Source organism: Notechis scutatus, chromosome 8 (assembly GCF_049901735.1).
Source record: "Notechis scutatus isolate UNSWTSFEM ecotype Mainland chromosome 8, rNotScu1.2, whole genome shotgun sequence".
NCBI classification, from domain to species: domain Eukaryota; kingdom Metazoa; phylum Chordata; class Lepidosauria; order Squamata; family Elapidae; genus Notechis; species Notechis scutatus.
Genome location: NC_142016.1, coordinates 17,040,684 through 17,059,461, shown reverse-complemented (window position 1 = coordinate 17,059,461; position 18,778 = coordinate 17,040,684). Strand labels below are relative to the sequence as shown.

Below are 18,778 nucleotides of genomic sequence, written 5' to 3'. Positions count from 1 at the left end.
GGATTAAACCTTCCATTAATGAAGGTTCGTTAATAAATCTAAAGTGCTGTGGCTTGCTTTTCAAAAATGGTATGGCCAAACGCCAGGGAAATTGGTAGCCATAACAGAAGTGTATGTTTTCCGATAATAAACAAAATTTCCCAAATAAAATCTGAATGCCAATATAACATTACAGGAACTTCAGCTTCTTTCCTATTTTAAGGAAACAGCCCATCAGACCTGGCTAGGAGGGGGATACAAAGAGCTGAAGAAACTACCCCTCCATAAAGAGATCAGTTAGCTAAAGCTAAAATCGTTCACTTAATAAATCCCGTAAATTTCCCCAGAAATACAATTCTCAGAATATCAATTCTTCTGTGTGCCTCCTGAGAATTCTGGGAGTTGTAGTTCCGGAAATACAGTATTTTTGCATGCACCACTCTAATTTTATCGCTCTTTCTCTCTCTTTCGGCCGGCTTTCCTCTCCAGGCCCGCTCCTCAAAGGCCCCGCCCCTTTCGGTTTCTCCATCCATCGATTGGTTGGGAGAAAAGGAGGAGGTGGGAAAAGCAGGGGGAATGACAATAAGTGGCCTATCCCGAGCGCCCGTGTTTGCGCGCGTGTCGGAAAAAACGCGCGAGGGCGTAAGCGAGCTGCTCGTGGGCTGGGGGGGTGGGGCAGCCGGAGTTGACCGCGAAGCCTTTCCACGCGTGGGCCTTCCTATTTCTTCAGCATGTGGTCCGGTCACGGTGAGGGCGGATGGCGCGTTTCTTGTATGCGGGAGTTCGGAAGGCGGCAATGGGGGAGCAACTCCCATCATCCGCAGCCTGTACGGCTGTGCCTCATGGGAGCTGTACTCTTTTTTCCTTCTTCTTTCGTTTGTCACCACGATTACATTAAAAACGATGCCATTTATTTATTCGTGGTATATTGCCGCCCATCTCACGTATGTGATCCTAGGAAGCTTACAATAATTTTTTTTTAAAGATGCATAAAATAAAATACAGTAAACTAAAATAAAATCCGGGGATTATTATATCATTGTGTAAATAATGAGATTGTAATTGGGTCTATCTGGCAGAAGTACTCAAGGTGCCTCATTTTCTTCCCTTCCCCCCTGCAGACGCTCATGAGTCTCATCGTATTTTTAGTTTTGGTTTTATTTTAATATCTAATGAAGAAAAAAGTAATATAGAATGTATTTCTATGCACTTTTAGCTAGTTTGGAAAAATTCAGAGACTGAAAAATGCAAAGAAAAATGTTTTTTTTAATGTTTTTTCCTATTATCTTTCCAGGAGGTTATGATAACAATTATGGCAATATTAGCTATACACAATCGCCTGGAGGATTTACATCGCCTTCTGCAACCCAGAGTGAAAAGAAATCAGTATGTACTTCTTTCTATCCAGCCTATTTTCTGAAAAAGCGACAGTAAAAGAATTATAGTGTAAAAATTTCATATTTGCAGAGGTCAAGAGCTCAGAATATCGTTCCCTGTACAGTATCGCAACTATTTTCAGCTGAACAATTGGATGATGTTTTCAGGGTCCGTGAAGTTGAACTTTCACAGGTAATTTTCAAAATTGCCTTTACTATGTATACATTTTATAATTGATTTATTATGTTTATTCAGTTTGTATGACTGCTCATCACAAAAAATGACTCTGGGTGGCACACAGTATTAAAATAAATTGAAAAATAATTCCATTCATGAATACAAAACTTAAAATACACAGCAGCTGAGAAGATATTCCAGCAGAGCTGGGAGTCTGGACCTTATGCATTTGGGGTCCCAGGCCTGGGCAGACAAATCAGGTCTTTAGGACCTTATGAAAGGCCAACAGGGTCTAATCTCCAGAAGAAGAATGTTGTATAGGGTGAGTGCTGTGGCAGAAAGCTTCCTGGGCCCTGGCAATCTTGGCCAGTGGGATCTGGAACTTGCCCATCCTGTCACACTCAGATCGGATGAGTAGAAACAATCGGAAAGACAGTCCCCTTAGGTAACCCCAGCGTGTTCCCAAGACAGGAAGTAACCTGTTCCAAGACAGGAAAGGCTTTAAAGGTAACAAACAGCACCTTGAATCACATCAGAAGCACAACAGCAGCTGACATGGCTCACAAAATTGCACAATGGCATTACATGCACCGAGCAACTGGCACCATTTACTATCCACGCAGCCATATTCATATCATTTGAAGCTTCCAAACACTGTTCCAATTTTTAGTTCTGCCAAGACTGCTATACAAAGGTTTTATTTAAACGTTTCCTCTCTCTAATGACACATTTTCATCTGATTGTGCCAAACCATGATCCATTCATGATGTATACATTTGTGGTGTTAATTAACACAAGGATTAGTAGGAGATACCACTTAACAATCTTATTTATTGAGAGATTTGCATCTGTTTCATCATGCAGGTTATTATCGTGGGCATAATCAGGCATGCTGAAAAAGCTCCAACAAATATTCTCTACAAAGTGGATGACATGACTGCAGCTCCGATGGATGTGAGACAGTGGGTCGACACGGATGTAAGTATCACATAGGCTTCGATATAATTGAAAAGATGTAGTATGATGTGGCAGCTATAGAAATGAGGAGGTCCATGTTCAAATCCATACTCATTTTAGAATAATAAGAAAATGAAAGAGACAGCCATAAGTGCTGCCTATTTGGAAGGACTGTGGATTTTAATAACATTTGTTGCAGAATTTGTAATTTGCTCTCCCTTAGCTTTGGTTCTCCATTGGGGTAAAGTAAGATAATGGAATCCTGCCATTCTAGGTTGATTTGCTTAGTTTATGAAAGATTACTGGTAAATGCCAAGAAATCATTGTCTCTTCTTTTTATTCAAGGAGGAGGGTAGTGAAAATGTGGTTGTTCCACCAGGAACCTATGTGAAAGTAGCTGGTCATCTGCGATCTTTCCAGGTAAGAGCCATGCGACAGAAACATTTGAAAATGAGAACTGCCACGTAGTGCTGGATAATTCTGTTTTAGCAAAAACACTGAATTAATTTTGAGCTCCCTCAATAAAATACATTTAAGTGCTGTCTTCTTGTTTTATGTGTGGCTCTGTCAGATGAGAAGATGGCAAGTAGGTTTGTGCATGTGATGTGTGTTCCTTGACGGTTGAGAATCTGTTTCATTTAGATATTTTTCTGTGATTTACAGTCCAATAGGTATTTCATTTTTTCCTCAGTCAGATAAATTAGCTACATATTAAGCAAAAATTTTACTATCGGTACTTAGTTTTTTTCTCTTGTTTGCCTGAGAAGGAAACCAGTTTGGTTTAAAATATTCAGTCAGCTTCAGTTAATGCAAACTAAGGTGTGGTTTGTAGTATGAGCCAAAGCACAATATAGCTATAGAAAAGTACAATATATTTAAAAAATAATTACAAGCAGTAGTGTATTGGAGTCATGATGGTAAGCATGAGAATAGAGAAGAACTTCAGTAAATGTGAGTAAAAGTAACAAAACTATTTTTAGAAGTAAAGAAATAACATCTTACAGAAAAGACATTGGTCACCTCTGAAAAATCCAGTTAGCATTCTAAGGTAAGTATTAGGCAGGAATTTATTGTTTTACATTGTGGAAAGTAAAATGATTTTACTTTTTTAGATTATAATGTCACTAACTCAATCAGGTCTCTTATCCTAAAACTAAAAACCAATAAAACAATCCTCTTGGAGAACTAGGAAATTACTGGTCAAAAAGCTATATTTTGATCCCAAGTAAGTTAGTCAAAATTATTAGAATGAGCAGCATTGGCTATTAGAAAAACGAACATTGCTTTTCCTGTAGAAATAGAACAGAGAATTTTTAAAGGTAGATACAGTATGTAAAGTTCATTAGAAATATTATTGAAGATGACAAAAATAAAGTATTCTTGCAATACTTTGTTACTTAAAATCCGTAAAGAACAGAAACTTAAAAGACAAATCTAAAATTTTAGAAGAGTCTAAAAGGAGTAAATATTTAATGATTATGCACATTATTAGAAAAATGTTCTTAGCGCTATTTTAAAAAAACATTGAATTTGCTGATATGTTTACATGAAAAGGCTTGTTTTTCTCTGAAATATGAATATTTGGAATTTATTTTTGGAATTTGAAAGGTATAGCTTGAGAATCAGTGGCCAAAACATGTTTAATGTTCCTTTAAAATTCCAGAACAAAAAGAGCCTGGTTGCATTCAAAATTATGCCCCTGGAAGATATGAATGAATTTACTACACATCTGCTTGAAGTTGTCAACGCACACATGATCCTCAAAAAGAGCAACGCGGTATGTGGGCAAGCAAAACACTAATTTAACCTTTCCTAGCCTATTCACATATGCTTAGGCAAACTGGCTTGCCATCCTAGAAGAAGCAATCTTAATATATTGAGATGGTTCCAGGTTGTGGAAGGGAGCAAACTGTTTTAAAATTGTAGAGAGCTGTAACAAATTGCATTTGTACAGGTGGCTAGAGCCCAATTTCTATTTTACACATGCAGAAATATACATAATTACCCTAATTGGCCATCATTTTTTTCCCCTTGACTTTTAGCCCCAATCTTCAAAAATGCCTCAGCCCTTTGGTGTATTTGAGACGAGCAGTATGTCAAATGCCGGAGGAAATGATACTTTAACAATGCATGGTCTTACACCACACCAGAGTCAGGTAGGTATAGTTACTACTAGGTCATGAATGAAGCAAATACACATGTCCCAGGATAATGTTGCAAAATCCAATTTGGGTCGGTCTTCTGAGCCTTCATGCTGGAGCCCATTTTCAGGGAACGTCTCTCTTCCAGAATATGTACTTTGGGCTATTCTGTGAGTCGTATTTATGTGGTGTCTTCCTGTTGGTTGATTGGTACATTGATGGTTGGCGATGGGCTGTTGTTTCCTTGTGCTGCCAAGCTCTCAGCTCCTAAGTATCTGATAAGCTGGTGGTAAATCAGTATTCCTGTTAGCTGATAAGGGACCCATTTCCCAGGCTTCAGTCATGTCCCTGGTTATCTTTGTATCTGCATGGCTAACATTCTTAGTAGCTGCAAAATTGAATGTATGTCCTTGTTCACTGCAATGTGAGGCTACCAATGAGTTCAGGTCTCCTCATCTGACTGCTCGTTTGTGTTCTTGTAATCCGGTGGTTAGCTTTCTCCAGTTACCAGATCAATTCAGGGCACGGCAGCAAATTTATTCTATGAAGCTTCCTAAACATCTCTCCATATGCATTTACAGGAGTGATTGGATACTCTTATCTGCTACTAACTAGTTTCACTTTTGCACATAAACCTCTCTATTCCTGGGATTTCTCACAGGTAACTTCATTGCAATGGTGTACATCTAGGTCACAATTAAGCATAACTAACTTTCCCAACACTTTTTAAAACACAAGAATAAATCCTGAAGTGAAAGGTATTAAATAAAAATGGCTTGCTGGCATGTGTACTTTCATTATGAAACTAAAACTGTACATCTGAAGAAAGACTGCTGTGACTGTTCATTTTTATATCACTGCATGTTTCTGCTGGAGGTTAAAAATGGAAACTTGTATATTGACGTATTACTTTGCTATTGTATAACTCTAATAGGGCTTTTTTGTTGTTAAACTTATGTCAGGTCTTTTCTGCGTTTGCCTTTGAATAACTTTGTGAACTCTTGCTTTTTGAAGGTTCTGAATTTGATTAAAAGCTGCATGACAACCGAAGGGATAAGTCTTCATGATCTGAAAACTCAATTGCATAATATTAATCTACCAACGCTCAAGTACGTAACAGACTGGGAAGTTAGGTTTTTAACAAACTAGGCTATTGGTATTCCTATATCAAAAGGAAGTCGTATTGATTCCTTTCAAACCTGAAATCTACACCTGTGTGAACTCTTGCTCCAAAACAAAATTAGGATCAAGTTTATTTTTCCTATCAAGGGTTTTTGCTCTATATCCAGGATAATGCACATCAAGCAATTTTTACAGTCCTCACCCTTTTGCATTTTAAGTTTGATTCTTTCAAAGAACTTTGCAGCATCATATGCTCTTTTTTTTGGTAACCTATGCTTTGTTAATACTGTACATGAAAGAAAATGCCAGGTCATCCAAGGTATTTCTGGATGTTTTTCTTATTGTCTGACAGGAGCTAAATTTGGAGTGGGGAGATGTAAGATCAAGACATTCTTCCAAAATGTTACTAATAATTGTTTTTCCCCTCAGACTAAACCCCTTCTTTCCTAAACTTCTTTGTAATAACTTTTTTGGAATAGTTAATCACTTCTTACATGCATGCTTTTTATTTTTGTCAAAGAGCTTTTAGATTCGCCTCTTAATGAACTGATATTTTCTTGTTTTATGTATAGCCTAGTAATTTTATATAGAATAGAATTCTTTATTGGTCGTGTAATTAGACACACAAGGAATTCATGTTATGATTTTACTTTTATCTTCATTTTATCCATTTTATCACTATTCAGGATTAGTCTGCATGCTATGTATTGTTACAGCTTTGACTTTATTTTGGTTGGTAGCAGCAATTGTGGCAATTTTAATTATACTCTGATTGGTTTTGTATGTTTCACTCTCTTCATATGATTTTTTCCTTGTTATATTGTATATAAAATATGTATTGTTCTATAGTGCTCTTTAGTTATAATGTTTAAATTTCAAATTTTACTGAAGAAATTATTTTTTCCCTTTCTTCCATTCAGGAAAGCTGTTGAGTTTCTTAGCAGTGAGGGACATATATACTCCACTATTGATGATGAACATTTCAAGTCTACAGATGCTGACTAAGCTCTGATTGATTTATAATAATCCGGGTCCAAAGTTTTATAAGATCCAAGACTGTTTTGCGTGATCTAAGTCTCAAAGTACTCTTGACATAAGACTGAATGGGACATGGGGACATGTCTAGAACAGATGCCTCCATCCAACTGTTTTGTGGAGAAGGGGTTGCCATGGTTTAAGACTTCCTTAGCTTTTTCTGTAAATGGAATCATTCCTTTAAAAAGTATTTTTTACTAATATAGCAGTAGTTTATTCTCAGTAGATATTCAATCTAGGATGCTTTGCATTTCATAAAAACTTTGGAATGTCAGAATGTTTTGACTTTGTTCCAGGTTCTGTTTTCTTCTAGCTAAATATTATACTATGCAATTTTGTACACTTGAAGCCCCCATAACTCTGTAGAATCACATTATGCAGCCTTGTACAATATTGGATTTTGCCTAACTCAGAAATCCTACTTAAACATAATTATGTAATTTAATTTGGGGATGGATTCTTCAACTGCAAACAGTAGATTAAGATTTATTCTTAGTTTAACAGTTTTATTTTAAATTCAGAGCAGAATTAACACATATCCTGGAATCTGACTCGATTATTCATATAATAATTATTGATACAAGCATGTACAGACATTAATGTAGTTTACATACTCAAATTCTGGCTGAGAATGTAAACATTTTTGAAAGTTAAGATGACTGCTGACATCTAATACATGTAAAAAATATAATAAAATCTTTGTTCTGAAAATATTCTTGTGTAATTAGTCTCAAAGTATGTTGAAAGAATAATGTAAAAGCTTGATCAGAATTGGACCAAAATGCCATGTTTTTAACTCCTGGGCAGGATGTATCCCAGGGTTATTTTGTATGGTTATGCCTTTCTAAGTTTAAGTCTTCCTAATTCTCATAAATGGGAAGGATGGTAGGTTTTTAAAAAAATAAGTAAATAAATTTCTATGGTTTTCTAGAGCACTATTTGTTTCTTAGATTTAAAACCTGCCTCTCCTCCATTAGTTCATATTTACCTCTCATCTCCCCACTGTCCTCTACAACCACCCTGTGAGGAAAATTGAACGATGATATTTATCTCAAGTCACTCTTGACTTTCCATGAATGGATCATCCTTTCTACCTCAACATTTCAACCTTTATTGTGATGGAATGTAGCAAGGAGGTGGATTCAGAGGACGGAGGGGTTGCAGTCCAGAGTAGAAAGAGACAACACAGTTTGCATGAGAGGTGTGAAAGAAAGGCTGAAGACGGCCCCTCCTAATATAGAACACATGGTAGATGTAGATAAGACTGCTTAGTCTGGCAAGATTCTGTCTACAAGTGTGGAAACAATAAAAGATCTTAGTTGGGAATGTATGTGCCCATGTGTCATTTTTTGTTTCAGACCTGGCAATTACTGATATATGCACCTCAAGTTGTTTGGATCAAGAGCATTTGCAGCTGCATGAAGTATCTTGGGTTGGCCCAGATTTTAAATGTACTGATACTTTTGCATTCTAGCTCTCTTCTGGTTTGAGCTTGTCCTTTACCTTTATAAGGGAAGATACCCATCCCCCACCCACCCCCAAAATCCTATTGAATTACCTTTACCAGCAGCCTAATTAGTATCTCACTTGTAAAAAGTAGAATGTCTCCTACCCTTTGTGAACTATTGTTTTCATTTTGAAGCAAGATTTAACTTCTTAATATCTGGCACACAAGTATTTCATGCATGACATTTGTTCCAATTTCATATCACCAAAACACTTTGACGCAGACTACCAAAAGACATCACTTTTACCAGTAAGAGGAAATAAAATATGACCTTGTCTCTCTCTTGGTTTATTCTGGGTGATGGGGCTCCTGCACGAATAGAACATTTTAGCGATGTGTATCCCAAGAGAAGAGATGCAGATGTCCCAAAGTACAGCCGGAAAAGAATAATCCAAAAAGGGATTTAATCCAAAATAATCCTTTCTAGATTTCCTGGAAAAATACGAGGATCCGTGTAGCATTTACATTCTGACACAATGATTCATCAGTATTATGGCCCATTTCTCTAATATGAGTTTTTCAGTACAACCACACTTAGAATACTGCATATAATTCATGTCTCTAAACATGAACTAAAATAGTATTGTAGACCTGAAAAAACGGGCAAATGATTTAAGGGATGTAACAGCTTTTTTTTCAAGGAACAACAGAATTGGTACTCTAGTTGAGAAAAAATAAGAATGGACAAGAGACAGAAGTATAAATTCATGTTACTAAAAATGTGGGTACTGTACTTTTATAAGGACTAGATGAAACGGGAATTCACTGCCATCCAGAATAATGAGCGCTGTCAATGTAATTTAAAGACGGCCTTGAACAATCCACAGCGTTAACAGTCTTGTCTCAATGGCTTTACACAATCCTCAGAATTAATAAAAGATAGTCCTCATTTAGCGATCACAATTACAACTGGCAACTCAATCGCTAAGTGAAGCAGTCACTAAGTAAAACCATGACTCTGCCTGTGATCTTACTTCAGCTTTTTCTTTGGTTCTACACATCTGTAAACACAAGAATTGGTTTAAGGTTACTTATTCATCACATAGTTATGTGATGATCGTTTAACATGATTGTTAAACGAGGACTGCCTGTATGCATCCAATATCAGTGACGAAGAACAGCATGGGAATATCACCGTTACATCCCACTTGAAGGCTTCCTAGAAGCATTAGCACAGCATACTGTCACCCCACAACTCTTTCGTATTTTATTATATTAAAAACATGGTATATTACTTTGAATATTCTCGTTAAAGAGAGAGCAAGGTTAAAAAAAAAAAAGGATGGAATGGAAATTAGGCAGTAATTTTTACCCTGTGAAATCTGGGAATACACATTAAACTCTCCATTTGGCAAAACAATCATTTAATTTACAGTGTAATAAAGGTTACAGATAAAAAGCTCAACAGTGTGAAAAGGCCTATTACACAAATGTACAAATGTCTGTACAGAGCCCCACACACTTAATCCCTCCCCTCCCTGCCCCAATTTCAGCCAAGCTTGGCTTCAAAGAACTGAAAAGACAAGTCTATACTATCCCAGGGAGGTCAGGGCCAATGCTACCACATAGTAAATTCCCAGGAGATGTATTTTGCAAGAACCAACTATTTTTTTCTTAAATCTTACTTTAAAATCAAGCAAGGAAAAGTTCAAGTGTTTTAAATTCATCCCATATTGAACAGGTACCCCCACAAATTAAGGAACCATTCCACAGCCTTGGGGAAAAGTAATAATAATCCAATGAGATAAAATTGCAAATGAAATGAGAGAGGATTTGAAGTACAGGGCAAAGTTCATTAGTCATTAGCAATTTCTTCCAAGTATTATGTTACTTAACATAATTTTTTAAATTGCATTTTTAAGAGGCCTACCATATAAAATGAAAAAGAAAATCAGACAGTTGAGAAGTATCCATCTACTATATACTCCAATTATGATATAATCCAATATACCACAGGGGGAGCAGTTGTTGAGGTTGGGCAGGTACAACTACAAGGAACTGTTTGGCTGCAATAGTTAAATTATCCGATACAATAGTTTTGAGGGGAGGTGCAGTTTTGGATAACTGCAAAGTTTCCAAAATGACAACCATCTTCTATATTAGCTCATTCAACATTGCCAATTTTAATTGGGGGAAGTCATGGATGAAATCTACTGGACCAAGTGCTTGAACATATGACACCTGCCCATTATTGTGCTATAAAGGATTGTGAAGTGCCCCATAATACCCAGAATCAAGAACAGCGATGATCACTAGCTTGCAGTCTTGAGAGTCTCTAGATTAGATCATATGGGACAATATACCTCCAATTTAATAGCTATTTGGGGATACACAGTTCATACATTGAAGTCTTGCTTAAAATATTTGGAAAAGGAATGAAAATCTTTAAATCTTTTTTTTTTTGTTCAGTTAAAACGAAACTAACTGCAGAATGATGGAGCTGAGTTTAAGCAATGATTTTAAAATGTGCAGTTTGATGTGAGAACTGGCTGACCGTTCTTGGGCTCAATTTCAGGGTTACCCCATTAAGGAACTGTTTGGGGAAACAGCATTAATCTTAATATGCTATCTGAATATCATACAAGATTATTGCTGAATGTTTTACTCCCTGGTCCATCAACATAGTTAAAATGTGGCTATTAGGTAACTCTTGTTCTATTAAGGACTGGTCATAAAATTTTTACTAAATTAATTTTACTAAATCTGAAATGGTCATAATCTTCTCAGTAGTTCCAATCAAGAATGTCAAAAAGCAATTAATTCCATGACCATTTAATTTGGTTTGCAGTCATCAAAATGATGGTAGTTTACCTCGCAAATGCAAAGAATTCTACCTAGACTAAAAGCACTTCATAATCCTGAGATACAAAAGCAACACATGGTATTTGACTTAAAACTATTACTGATGTGCTTGTCAAAATACTATGGAAGTGTCAAGAACTTCTGCTGGGGCCGGGGGTTTCCTTTGAGACCAGCTGACCCAAAAAGAAAAGAAAAGAAAAAGAACCGGGACGCTATCAGCAGCAAACCACCTGCCATTTCTACAGCTGCAACATATACACAAGGACAGCGCCCCTTAAATGCACGAATAATGCCAGAACAAAAGTAAATCGGCCACTGTAATGTCTGGTAAATGGAAAAAGAACCTGCCAGGCAATGTGGTTCCACAGGCAGTGAGAGATATATTTTTGCATTTCATTTCTTAGACACCTTTTGAACTCTTCTGAAGGTTGGTTGTGTAAGGGAGTCACAAGCCCCTCCAAAATCTGGCTGTGACCCCAAGTCTGAGAGTTGTGGTTGCACTTGTACAGTTCCCCCTATCCCCGCCTGGCTTCTGACTCCTGCCTCCCGGAACGGACTCAGATTGGCTCTTCAGATCAAGAGAGAAGGGGTCGGCTTCTTGCCCGGCCAAGCTTCTTTTGCGTATTTCTTTTTCTTGGGCTCATTCAGAACTTCGGGATTAAAGACAACAGGGTTGGGAGCTGGGTTCATGGCAACAGTGGAGGGGGCAACCGGAGTCAAGTCCACATCCGGGGCAAGATTAGGATAGGGCATTGGTAACCCCCCAATGAGCGCTGTGCCGTGAATGGTGTGTGTCTGGGCACCTGCCTCATTGTGGGTGGGAGGCAGGCCTCCATACAGTCCTCCACTGTAGGAAAAGTTCTGCATGCGACGAGTTGCAGCCTCATCCACAGCCAAGGAGCCAGAATTGTCCATCCGCTTCTTCTGTCGAGAAACAACACACGGAATTAAAATGTGTCCCAAATGCAAAGACATTTAGCAGGATCTGAGCTTTTGTGAGGAGGTGGGTCTCCAGAAAGGGTGTGTGTGTGCATGCCAGAGAAGTAAGAGGCTACTCAGCTCAGGTATCATGTATGAGAGGGTGAAGACAGTCCCCTACCACCATATAGTTCACAGAATATATTGTAGATCAAACTTGGCAACTTTAAGACTTGTGGAATCTCATGGCTGGCTGAGGAATTCTGGGATTTGAAGTCCAACAAATCTTAAATATTGTCAGGGTTGGACATTTCTGCAGAAGGTGCAAATAGGAGAGTCTTCAGTCTGACAAGTTTTTTTTTTCTATAGGTGTGAGCAATAAGGAACTCATCTCGGAAGAATTAACACGTTATTCTTGGTTTTGGGCCTGACAGTTTTTCACTTCAAAATACCAACTCACTGTTAACAAGGTTAAAAACCGAATTAGGTCATGAATTTCAATTCCCTGCACTTTCCATCTTTATCAAGTCAGACCTAAGCCTGTCCTCTCACAGTTGTATCCTAGCAGTTAAAACCTCACAGAGAACTATTTTAATTCACAGCTGAAAATATGGTTCTCTGTGAATCTATTTCTTCTTTAAAGTTAGGTAGCCCTCTGCTCAGTGATGCATGGGTAGAACTGAATTTCTAACCATTACTGAAGAAATACTTTTTAATTTGCATGTCAAAGCAAGCTGTGAACTATGGAAATGAATCTTGATTAAAACTTCTTCCTGGCTACGCAGAAAAGGGAGAGTGAAGGCAATCATCTGTGTTTCTGCAGTCTAGTAACCAGGGAAAATGGTTGTCATATAAAATGGAATTCCAAAGCTTTTCATCTGGATGACTTTTATATTTGTTATTTTTCACTTTGTGGAACAAAAGATGATTGTTGATGAATTCAATTCTTCTTCTGTTCTATCAAAACCTAATTTCTTTACATATTTCTGTCCTTGGCAAAAATTAATTGTAATCTAATTGGCAACATAGTCCACTGGGAAAAATCTAATTAGGATCCAAATGCAAGTTCTAATACTGACAGTATATTTGTTCAGATTTAGCGGTAATAAGAATCAGAGTGCTTAGACTATGCCCATATTATTTTAATACACTAAAGAGCCATATCAGCTATATTCTTCAATTTAGTTACATACCTTCACTGGAACTACTGCAGTCTGTACCATGTTTCTGAAACGCCCAACGGAAGGGTCCACGTCCTCTGTAGGAATAAAAGAGATTGAAGTACAGCAGTTAATCATAAATGGAATCTTAGGAGTATATTTAGCACTGAAAGAATTTAATGCAAGTCTTTCCAAAAGGAAAGGCATTATGTTAATTATCTTCTTTAGGAAAGTATCTATATATTGATACATGTTCGCATGCAAGTAACAAGGCAAGCAGCGTTCTTTAGGAACAATCTACGGGTCCACAGGGATCGGTGATGGGGTACCCTCCAGATGGTTTGCACTATAACTGCAACTCTTGACCATGATAGCCAGAAGGGATGAGTTGTAATTCCAACCATCAGAAGGGGACTGGGTTGCTTATTCCTGGCCCACATTATTCACCTGGATTAATGATTTCATCGTCATCGCTGAATGTTACTCTTGAGTTCTTTCGTTTTCTTTTTGGTCTCTGGATATCCAAATTCCCTTCTTCTATTGTCAATGTGGAAATCCTCTTGTTATGGGCCGTATTGAACTCTGTCAGGTTCTAAGGTGTCAAAGAGAAAGAGATTGCTATTACAGTACAGTTTAAAGGATTAACAATTTGAGGCGATGAAAACTGTGCTATAATTTCCTACTCTGTTGTGGCAATCACGATATCTCTGGAACAGACAGAACTTTATCCTTCTATGGGGGTTTACTAGGAGGGGAAAAGAGGCATTGTAAACCTTTGGGGGGAAATTCTTCCTTTTTGGAAGAATATTGGGGTTTATGATATGGCAAAGCTTTAGGCATCTATTCTGTCTTCTAAAACCTGCTACCAAAATGTAAATTTGAAAACATCAGCCCCATTTTTTGATAGGGACTACACAGCATTTAAACCCTAATCAAGAGCAAACTTCAAAAGGGGATCAGAGCAAACTTGAGCAGCTCTTGGTTTAGCCCACTAAAGAAGATATCCCCAGCTAAAACAAGCAATAAGAATCTGGCTGGAAGAATTTGGTCACTACTATTTTTCTCTTGCCTGGGGCCACACAGCAAATCTGTCAGACAGGAACCTCCCTCTCCACTTTTAAGGATAGCACAGCTCTACTCAGGTGCTAGTGCCAAGCCACAGTTCAAGCCAAAAGGTCTCTGTCCCCTTCATAAACTAGATATATAACATGGATACCACAATGCAGGTGAAACACTGTGCTCACATCTAACTCTGTTTCTTCCTCCGGCAGACCAAGCAAGCCCTTGAGTTCTTCGTCTTCGCTGGTCATCTTCTCATCTCCTTTCACTGCCGAGGGCAATGTCTGAGGCTTTTCTCTCAAGGTGTAGGCCCGCGTGGAGGCACCAAATGAAACCGTGGAATCAATGGGAATCTGTTGCGGCTTATGAGGTTCCAAACGAATATGGCCCAAGAACGTGCCATGTGCTATGCATTTTAGAATAAGAAGGAGAGGAAAAGCAACAAATACTAATCATGTTACTAAAATACTACCTAAAGCACAGTCTTTTTCCTTAATTTTTGTGTGTTCCTCCCTCTTAACCAGTGTACCATACTATCTAGTTACTTTAAAAATACTTGCACACCCCATCAGGATGCTCTGGACATTGTTTATCAACTTACTGCTGTTGAGATCTATAAGAAAAACTCTCTTCAGATGTTTATGGTAGACTAAAGCAGCATGGACCCGAGAGCATGACTGGTGATCTATGGTGAAGTCGCACAGGTCGGGGTTTCTACCAAAGAGATAGTATTTCTTCTCATCGATGATCAGTTTCTGTGAGAAGATAACAAAGACAAATGGGTGGATTTTTGGGGGGGAGGCCTATACTTTCTTAAAATCATTGGCCTAGGTATAAAAAGCCACTAAGCAAGGTCTATCTGTATTTGCAGATAAGACAATCCAAGAACAAGTCAAATCCAATTTTTGGGATATATTTTGAACTTAAAATTCTTGGTTTATCTGCAAGTAGATAGGGTAATTAATCTACATATAAAATTATTAATACCATGTGACACTGCTTTCCAGTATGGGACAATTTCTACCTATCTAAATTTGGGGTCCCCAACCCCTGGGCCATGGCCCATACCATACCATTCACAACTAGGCCATAGGCCAGCACATAGGCTTACACGCAGCTCAACTCATGTAAATGGCGGGCCAGCACAGTTGAGTTGTGTGCATGCACGTGCATGCCAATAAACAGCTCACACAAGCCAAGCAGCACGCACGTGTGGGCCAGCCTGCCACATGCGCAGCCCGGTTCCCCTCCCCCTCCAGCCTGGCCACCAAACCGCAAAGGTTGGGCATCACTGATCTAAATGACAATGATACCTGCAGCATGTACCTGCAGAAAAAATAAATTACCATAGTTGAACAACTTTACAAACAAGAATAATAAGTAGGCAAACTGATGTTCCAGAGTTACATAAGTTATAGAAAAAGAAATGGGAAAGCAGAAAAGCTAATAATTATTTTGCCATTCTTAAAGGCATCAACAACTGAAAACTCATTTGTGCCTCTGAGTTATAACCCGATGTGATTCTCCACACATGGAGCTTAATCACTTCATGGCTTAATTTTGATGTTGCACTTTTTAGACCCAGCCAATCACTAGTTTCACCTTTGAACTCTAAATGAGAACTAAGGCACAGATGGCTTGGTTAGTATCAAGTGCTTAAGATATCTGTAGAAGCAAAATACCACTATAATTTACTGTTACACATTGATAATATATTCTTCTTAAGAAGTGTTCCCACTCTAGGGATATTTGGACAAACCAGAGAAAGTTATCAGAAAATGCATGAGTCATTTGCTTAGTCCTTATATTGCTCCCTTCTTTCTTTCTTACAAGCCACACTGCAATTAAACCAGGAATGATTCAATTAATTGTAGCTTTCAATTACATCCAAATGCAGATTCTTAAAGTAGCGGCAACCAAGGTTTTCTGATTTGGAAGAGAGACAGTATTGCAATGGAGAACAAACAATATAAGAATGAAGTATCCAAATACCTTCTAACCAAAGAATGAATGCTGAAAATCTGAAATCCTGCAAGACAACAGATTTCTGCACAAAATACTCATTCTGGATCCAAATAGTAATCTAAATTATTAAAACAATAAAATATGTGGGTGCACATTCACACCTAATAATGTAAAAGCACCATTATCTTTGAATACTTGGATGCAAATAGCCACATGCAAGTCAACAGAAAAAAAAATTCAGATGGCTTGCTAGAAATAGCCAAGACAATCTAAAACTAAAAAAAAGGTTTTAGATATTCAGTCTTTCTTTTTGCCTGTGATAAGCTGTACAGCTATTCAATACTGTATGTCACCTGGCTTGTACTCAAATTTTCTGCATCTATTTTCATACCTCAATAAGTTTGTCTCCTTTGACTACATCCAAGTGCAACCCTGGTGGAGGCTTTCCTGCCCTAGGAAACAAACACAAGAAAAATATTTTAAGAATATTTAAAGTAGCCATTGGAATCTCTGAAGTTATCAACAGATGTAAAATGACCACAAGTTGCTTTGATAGGGAGAACCTGAACTTGGGCATAAAAAGTCAATTATGCTCAGTGCTGACCCTAACGTTTAGTGTAACTGAGCATTCATGAGTATAATTTAGATATATAACAAATTATGAATCAATTGCCTTAAGATGGTTGCCTGAATAGGGAACTGAAAATCTGTTAATTTGGTCCTACAGGTCATGAAACCTCCAGTTTTTTAGGGATATGGTTTCAAGATATGGAAACAAAATAGGTGTATCCTATGTATGGATTTCCTGGAAGCATCTGGAAGACCAGTGAGAAACAGCATGAATCATAATTATTACAGTGCCCTTTGGTGACAGCATCTACTTGGAGAGGTTATTTATTTATTGAATTCAACATATAAGGAGACAAATGTGTCTACAAATACAGTCTTACATACTTCTGTAATGTATAGGTTTATATGCCTGATTTAAAGAGGATGGCATGTGGCTGGGAGACAAAACTACATAACATGACTACATAACAACCTAACATCTGTTCAGATCTTGCCTCTGCTACAAAGTATTTTAACTTTTATGCTCTCCCAAATCTGCTACACATAAACAGTTGTGTAACAGCTAAAACTGTTAATATATGTTAAGCTTTTTGAGCAGTCAATATTTCAAATGCTTATTGCAGTTATTTTTGATGCGCATATTTACCACTACAGAAAAAGACACAATCTCCAATGCTGGCGTCAAGAGTCCCCGTTGTGTTCTGTCATTAGTTAAGGTCAAAACAATGGATATGATACAAATAATTGTTTTGGTACAATATAGATGACTTTTTATCTTTGAAATGCCAATCTCTTTCTCTAAAAACCTTGGTGGGTCTTGTGGTACAAAATCCTTGAACACATTTGCATTTTTAAGGCACATTTTGACAGCTCTTCAATTGCTGCTTTAATCTCTCACTTTCACATTTCTCTTTTGTAAAGTCTAGCAAATACACAGTGAAGTCTATGATGGAACTTTCCCAACATATTCCCAAGCTGAGCTATTTGAAAAGAATAAGCCACTAAGTCTCACAATTTAATAATAAATCACATAAGTGACATAGTTGATAGCTGTAACTATTGTTACTAAAATACAAAACCTTGCTAACAAGTTGAAACTCAAACTTTCTACTTGACCACTACTTTGATCTAAGGAATACATATTTATATACTGTACATTCAATCACTACCATCCATTATTCAGATTCTTACAACTGAGGCAAGATGTCCAAATTATCCCAAATGAATGTCCATGCTGCCTAAATCAATTTCCCCACCATAACCTCATTTTGTAGGTTTATATGAAGGACTTCAGTAACATACCTGGGATGAAAGCATATTTTGATTTCTCCCAGGCTCAGAGATTTTAAAGTAAAACTTATGTCATTTGTCCATACTCAGCAGCCTACTCTCTCTCATTTCACAAAGACCGTTCAGTTAGCCATACAGCCTGCCCTTATCCATCATATGGCGTCCTATATTGAACTTCTTCGCCATCCCTATCCTGAGGCACATCAATAAGTAGCAAGCCCTCTGAGGCACCAGAAGCATCCTTGGAGATTGAAAACATGTGTTCTGCCTAAGCTAAAAACACTTTCCCCCTCCCTCCCCGTCCAATTATTTCACATACGAAGCGCCACACTGGAACGCTCAAAGGACCAATCTTGAGGGGATTCCCTTCAATCGGTCCTCCCTTCCAGGGGCTGCTACCCCTCCCGTCCCCGGACCCGCTCCCCTCTTTTAGGATGCTGCTCCGCCTCCCAAAGAAAACGCAGACCCCTTGCACGGCCAAGTCGCTTCCCCGCTGTCCAACGGCACACGCCCCCACCCTCACCAGGTTGGGCAGTCAAAGAGTGGGAGGCTACCGCCGCCGCCACCGGCAGAGTTTGCGTTCGCCGCCATCTTGTGACTGCCCCCATTCAGCTGGACGCAGGGCACGCCGGGAAGCTGGAAGACCTGGCGGGAGGGTTGCGATCCCAGCATGCATCGCGCCCAGGCGGGCAAGCGGGGATGAGAGGGGGGAAAGGGGG

The 18,778-nt window shown here is 38.3% G+C and overlaps 2 protein-coding genes and 1 non-coding gene across 8 annotated transcripts; 1 reads left to right on the top strand and 2 right to left on the bottom strand.

The window, feature by feature from the left end:
- Positions 1 to 572: 572 nt before the first annotated feature.
- On the top strand, positions 573 to 7,499 carry RPA2 (replication protein A2). Its single transcript, XM_026679459.2, has 9 exons — positions 573 to 726; positions 1,274 to 1,365; positions 1,447 to 1,548; positions 2,398 to 2,511; positions 2,836 to 2,910; positions 4,154 to 4,267; positions 4,533 to 4,646; positions 5,646 to 5,740; positions 6,674 to 7,499. The coding sequence occupies exons 1-9, from the start codon at positions 711 to 713 to the stop codon at positions 6,756 to 6,758; spliced, it is 807 nt and encodes a 268-aa protein (XP_026535244.1). The 5' UTR covers positions 573 to 710; the 3' UTR covers positions 6,759 to 7,499.
- Positions 7,500 to 9,642: 2,143 nt separating this feature from the next.
- PPP1R8 (protein phosphatase 1 regulatory subunit 8) lies at positions 9,643 to 18,677 on the bottom strand. 6 transcript variants are annotated; one of them, XM_087970847.1, is made up of 7 exons: positions 18,072 to 18,677; positions 16,591 to 16,651; positions 14,836 to 14,989; positions 14,420 to 14,640; positions 13,623 to 13,767; positions 13,209 to 13,273; positions 9,643 to 12,021 (listed from the first exon to the last, which is right to left on the bottom strand). In XM_087970847.1, the coding sequence occupies exons 4-7, from the start codon at positions 14,483 to 14,485 to the stop codon at positions 11,668 to 11,670; spliced, it is 630 nt and encodes a 209-aa protein (XP_087826973.1). In that variant the 5' UTR covers positions 14,486 to 14,640; positions 14,836 to 14,989; positions 16,591 to 16,651; positions 18,072 to 18,677; the 3' UTR covers positions 9,643 to 11,667. The 6 variants fall into 6 exon arrangements, with proteins under 6 accessions (XP_087826973.1, XP_026535240.2, XP_026535241.2 ...); XM_026679455.2 differs by having other exon boundaries at positions 14,420 to 14,682; positions 18,583 to 18,677; XM_026679456.2 differs by having other exon boundaries at positions 9,643 to 12,018; positions 14,420 to 14,682; positions 18,583 to 18,677.
- LOC113419896 (small Cajal body-specific RNA 1) lies at positions 15,725 to 15,892 on the bottom strand. Its single transcript, XR_003371984.1, has one exon.
- Positions 18,678 to 18,778: the final 101 nt, after the last annotated feature.

Excerpts from the sequence above, each read along its gene's own strand:
- RPA2 (XM_026679459.2), top strand. Across the intron at positions 2,512-2,835 it reads GACAGTGGGTCGACACGGAT|GAGGAGGGTAGTGAAAATGT; the intron begins GTAAGTATCACA and ends TTTTTATTCAAG. Across the intron at positions 2,911-4,153 it reads GTCATCTGCGATCTTTCCAG|AACAAAAAGAGCCTGGTTGC; the intron begins GTAAGAGCCATG and ends TTAAAATTCCAG.
- PPP1R8 (XM_026679455.2), bottom strand. The coding sequence starts at position 18,650 with ATGGCGGCGAACGCAAACTCTGCCGGTGGCGGCGGCGGTAGCCTCCCA. Across the intron at positions 14,683-14,835 it reads TCTTATAGATCTCAACAGCA|TATTTGTTGCTTTTCCTCTC; the intron begins GTAAGTTGATAA and ends TAACATGATTAG. Across the intron at positions 13,274-13,622 it reads CGATGAAATCATTAATCCAG|AGGACGTGGACCCTTCCGTT; the intron begins GTGAATAATGTG and ends TTATTCCTACAG.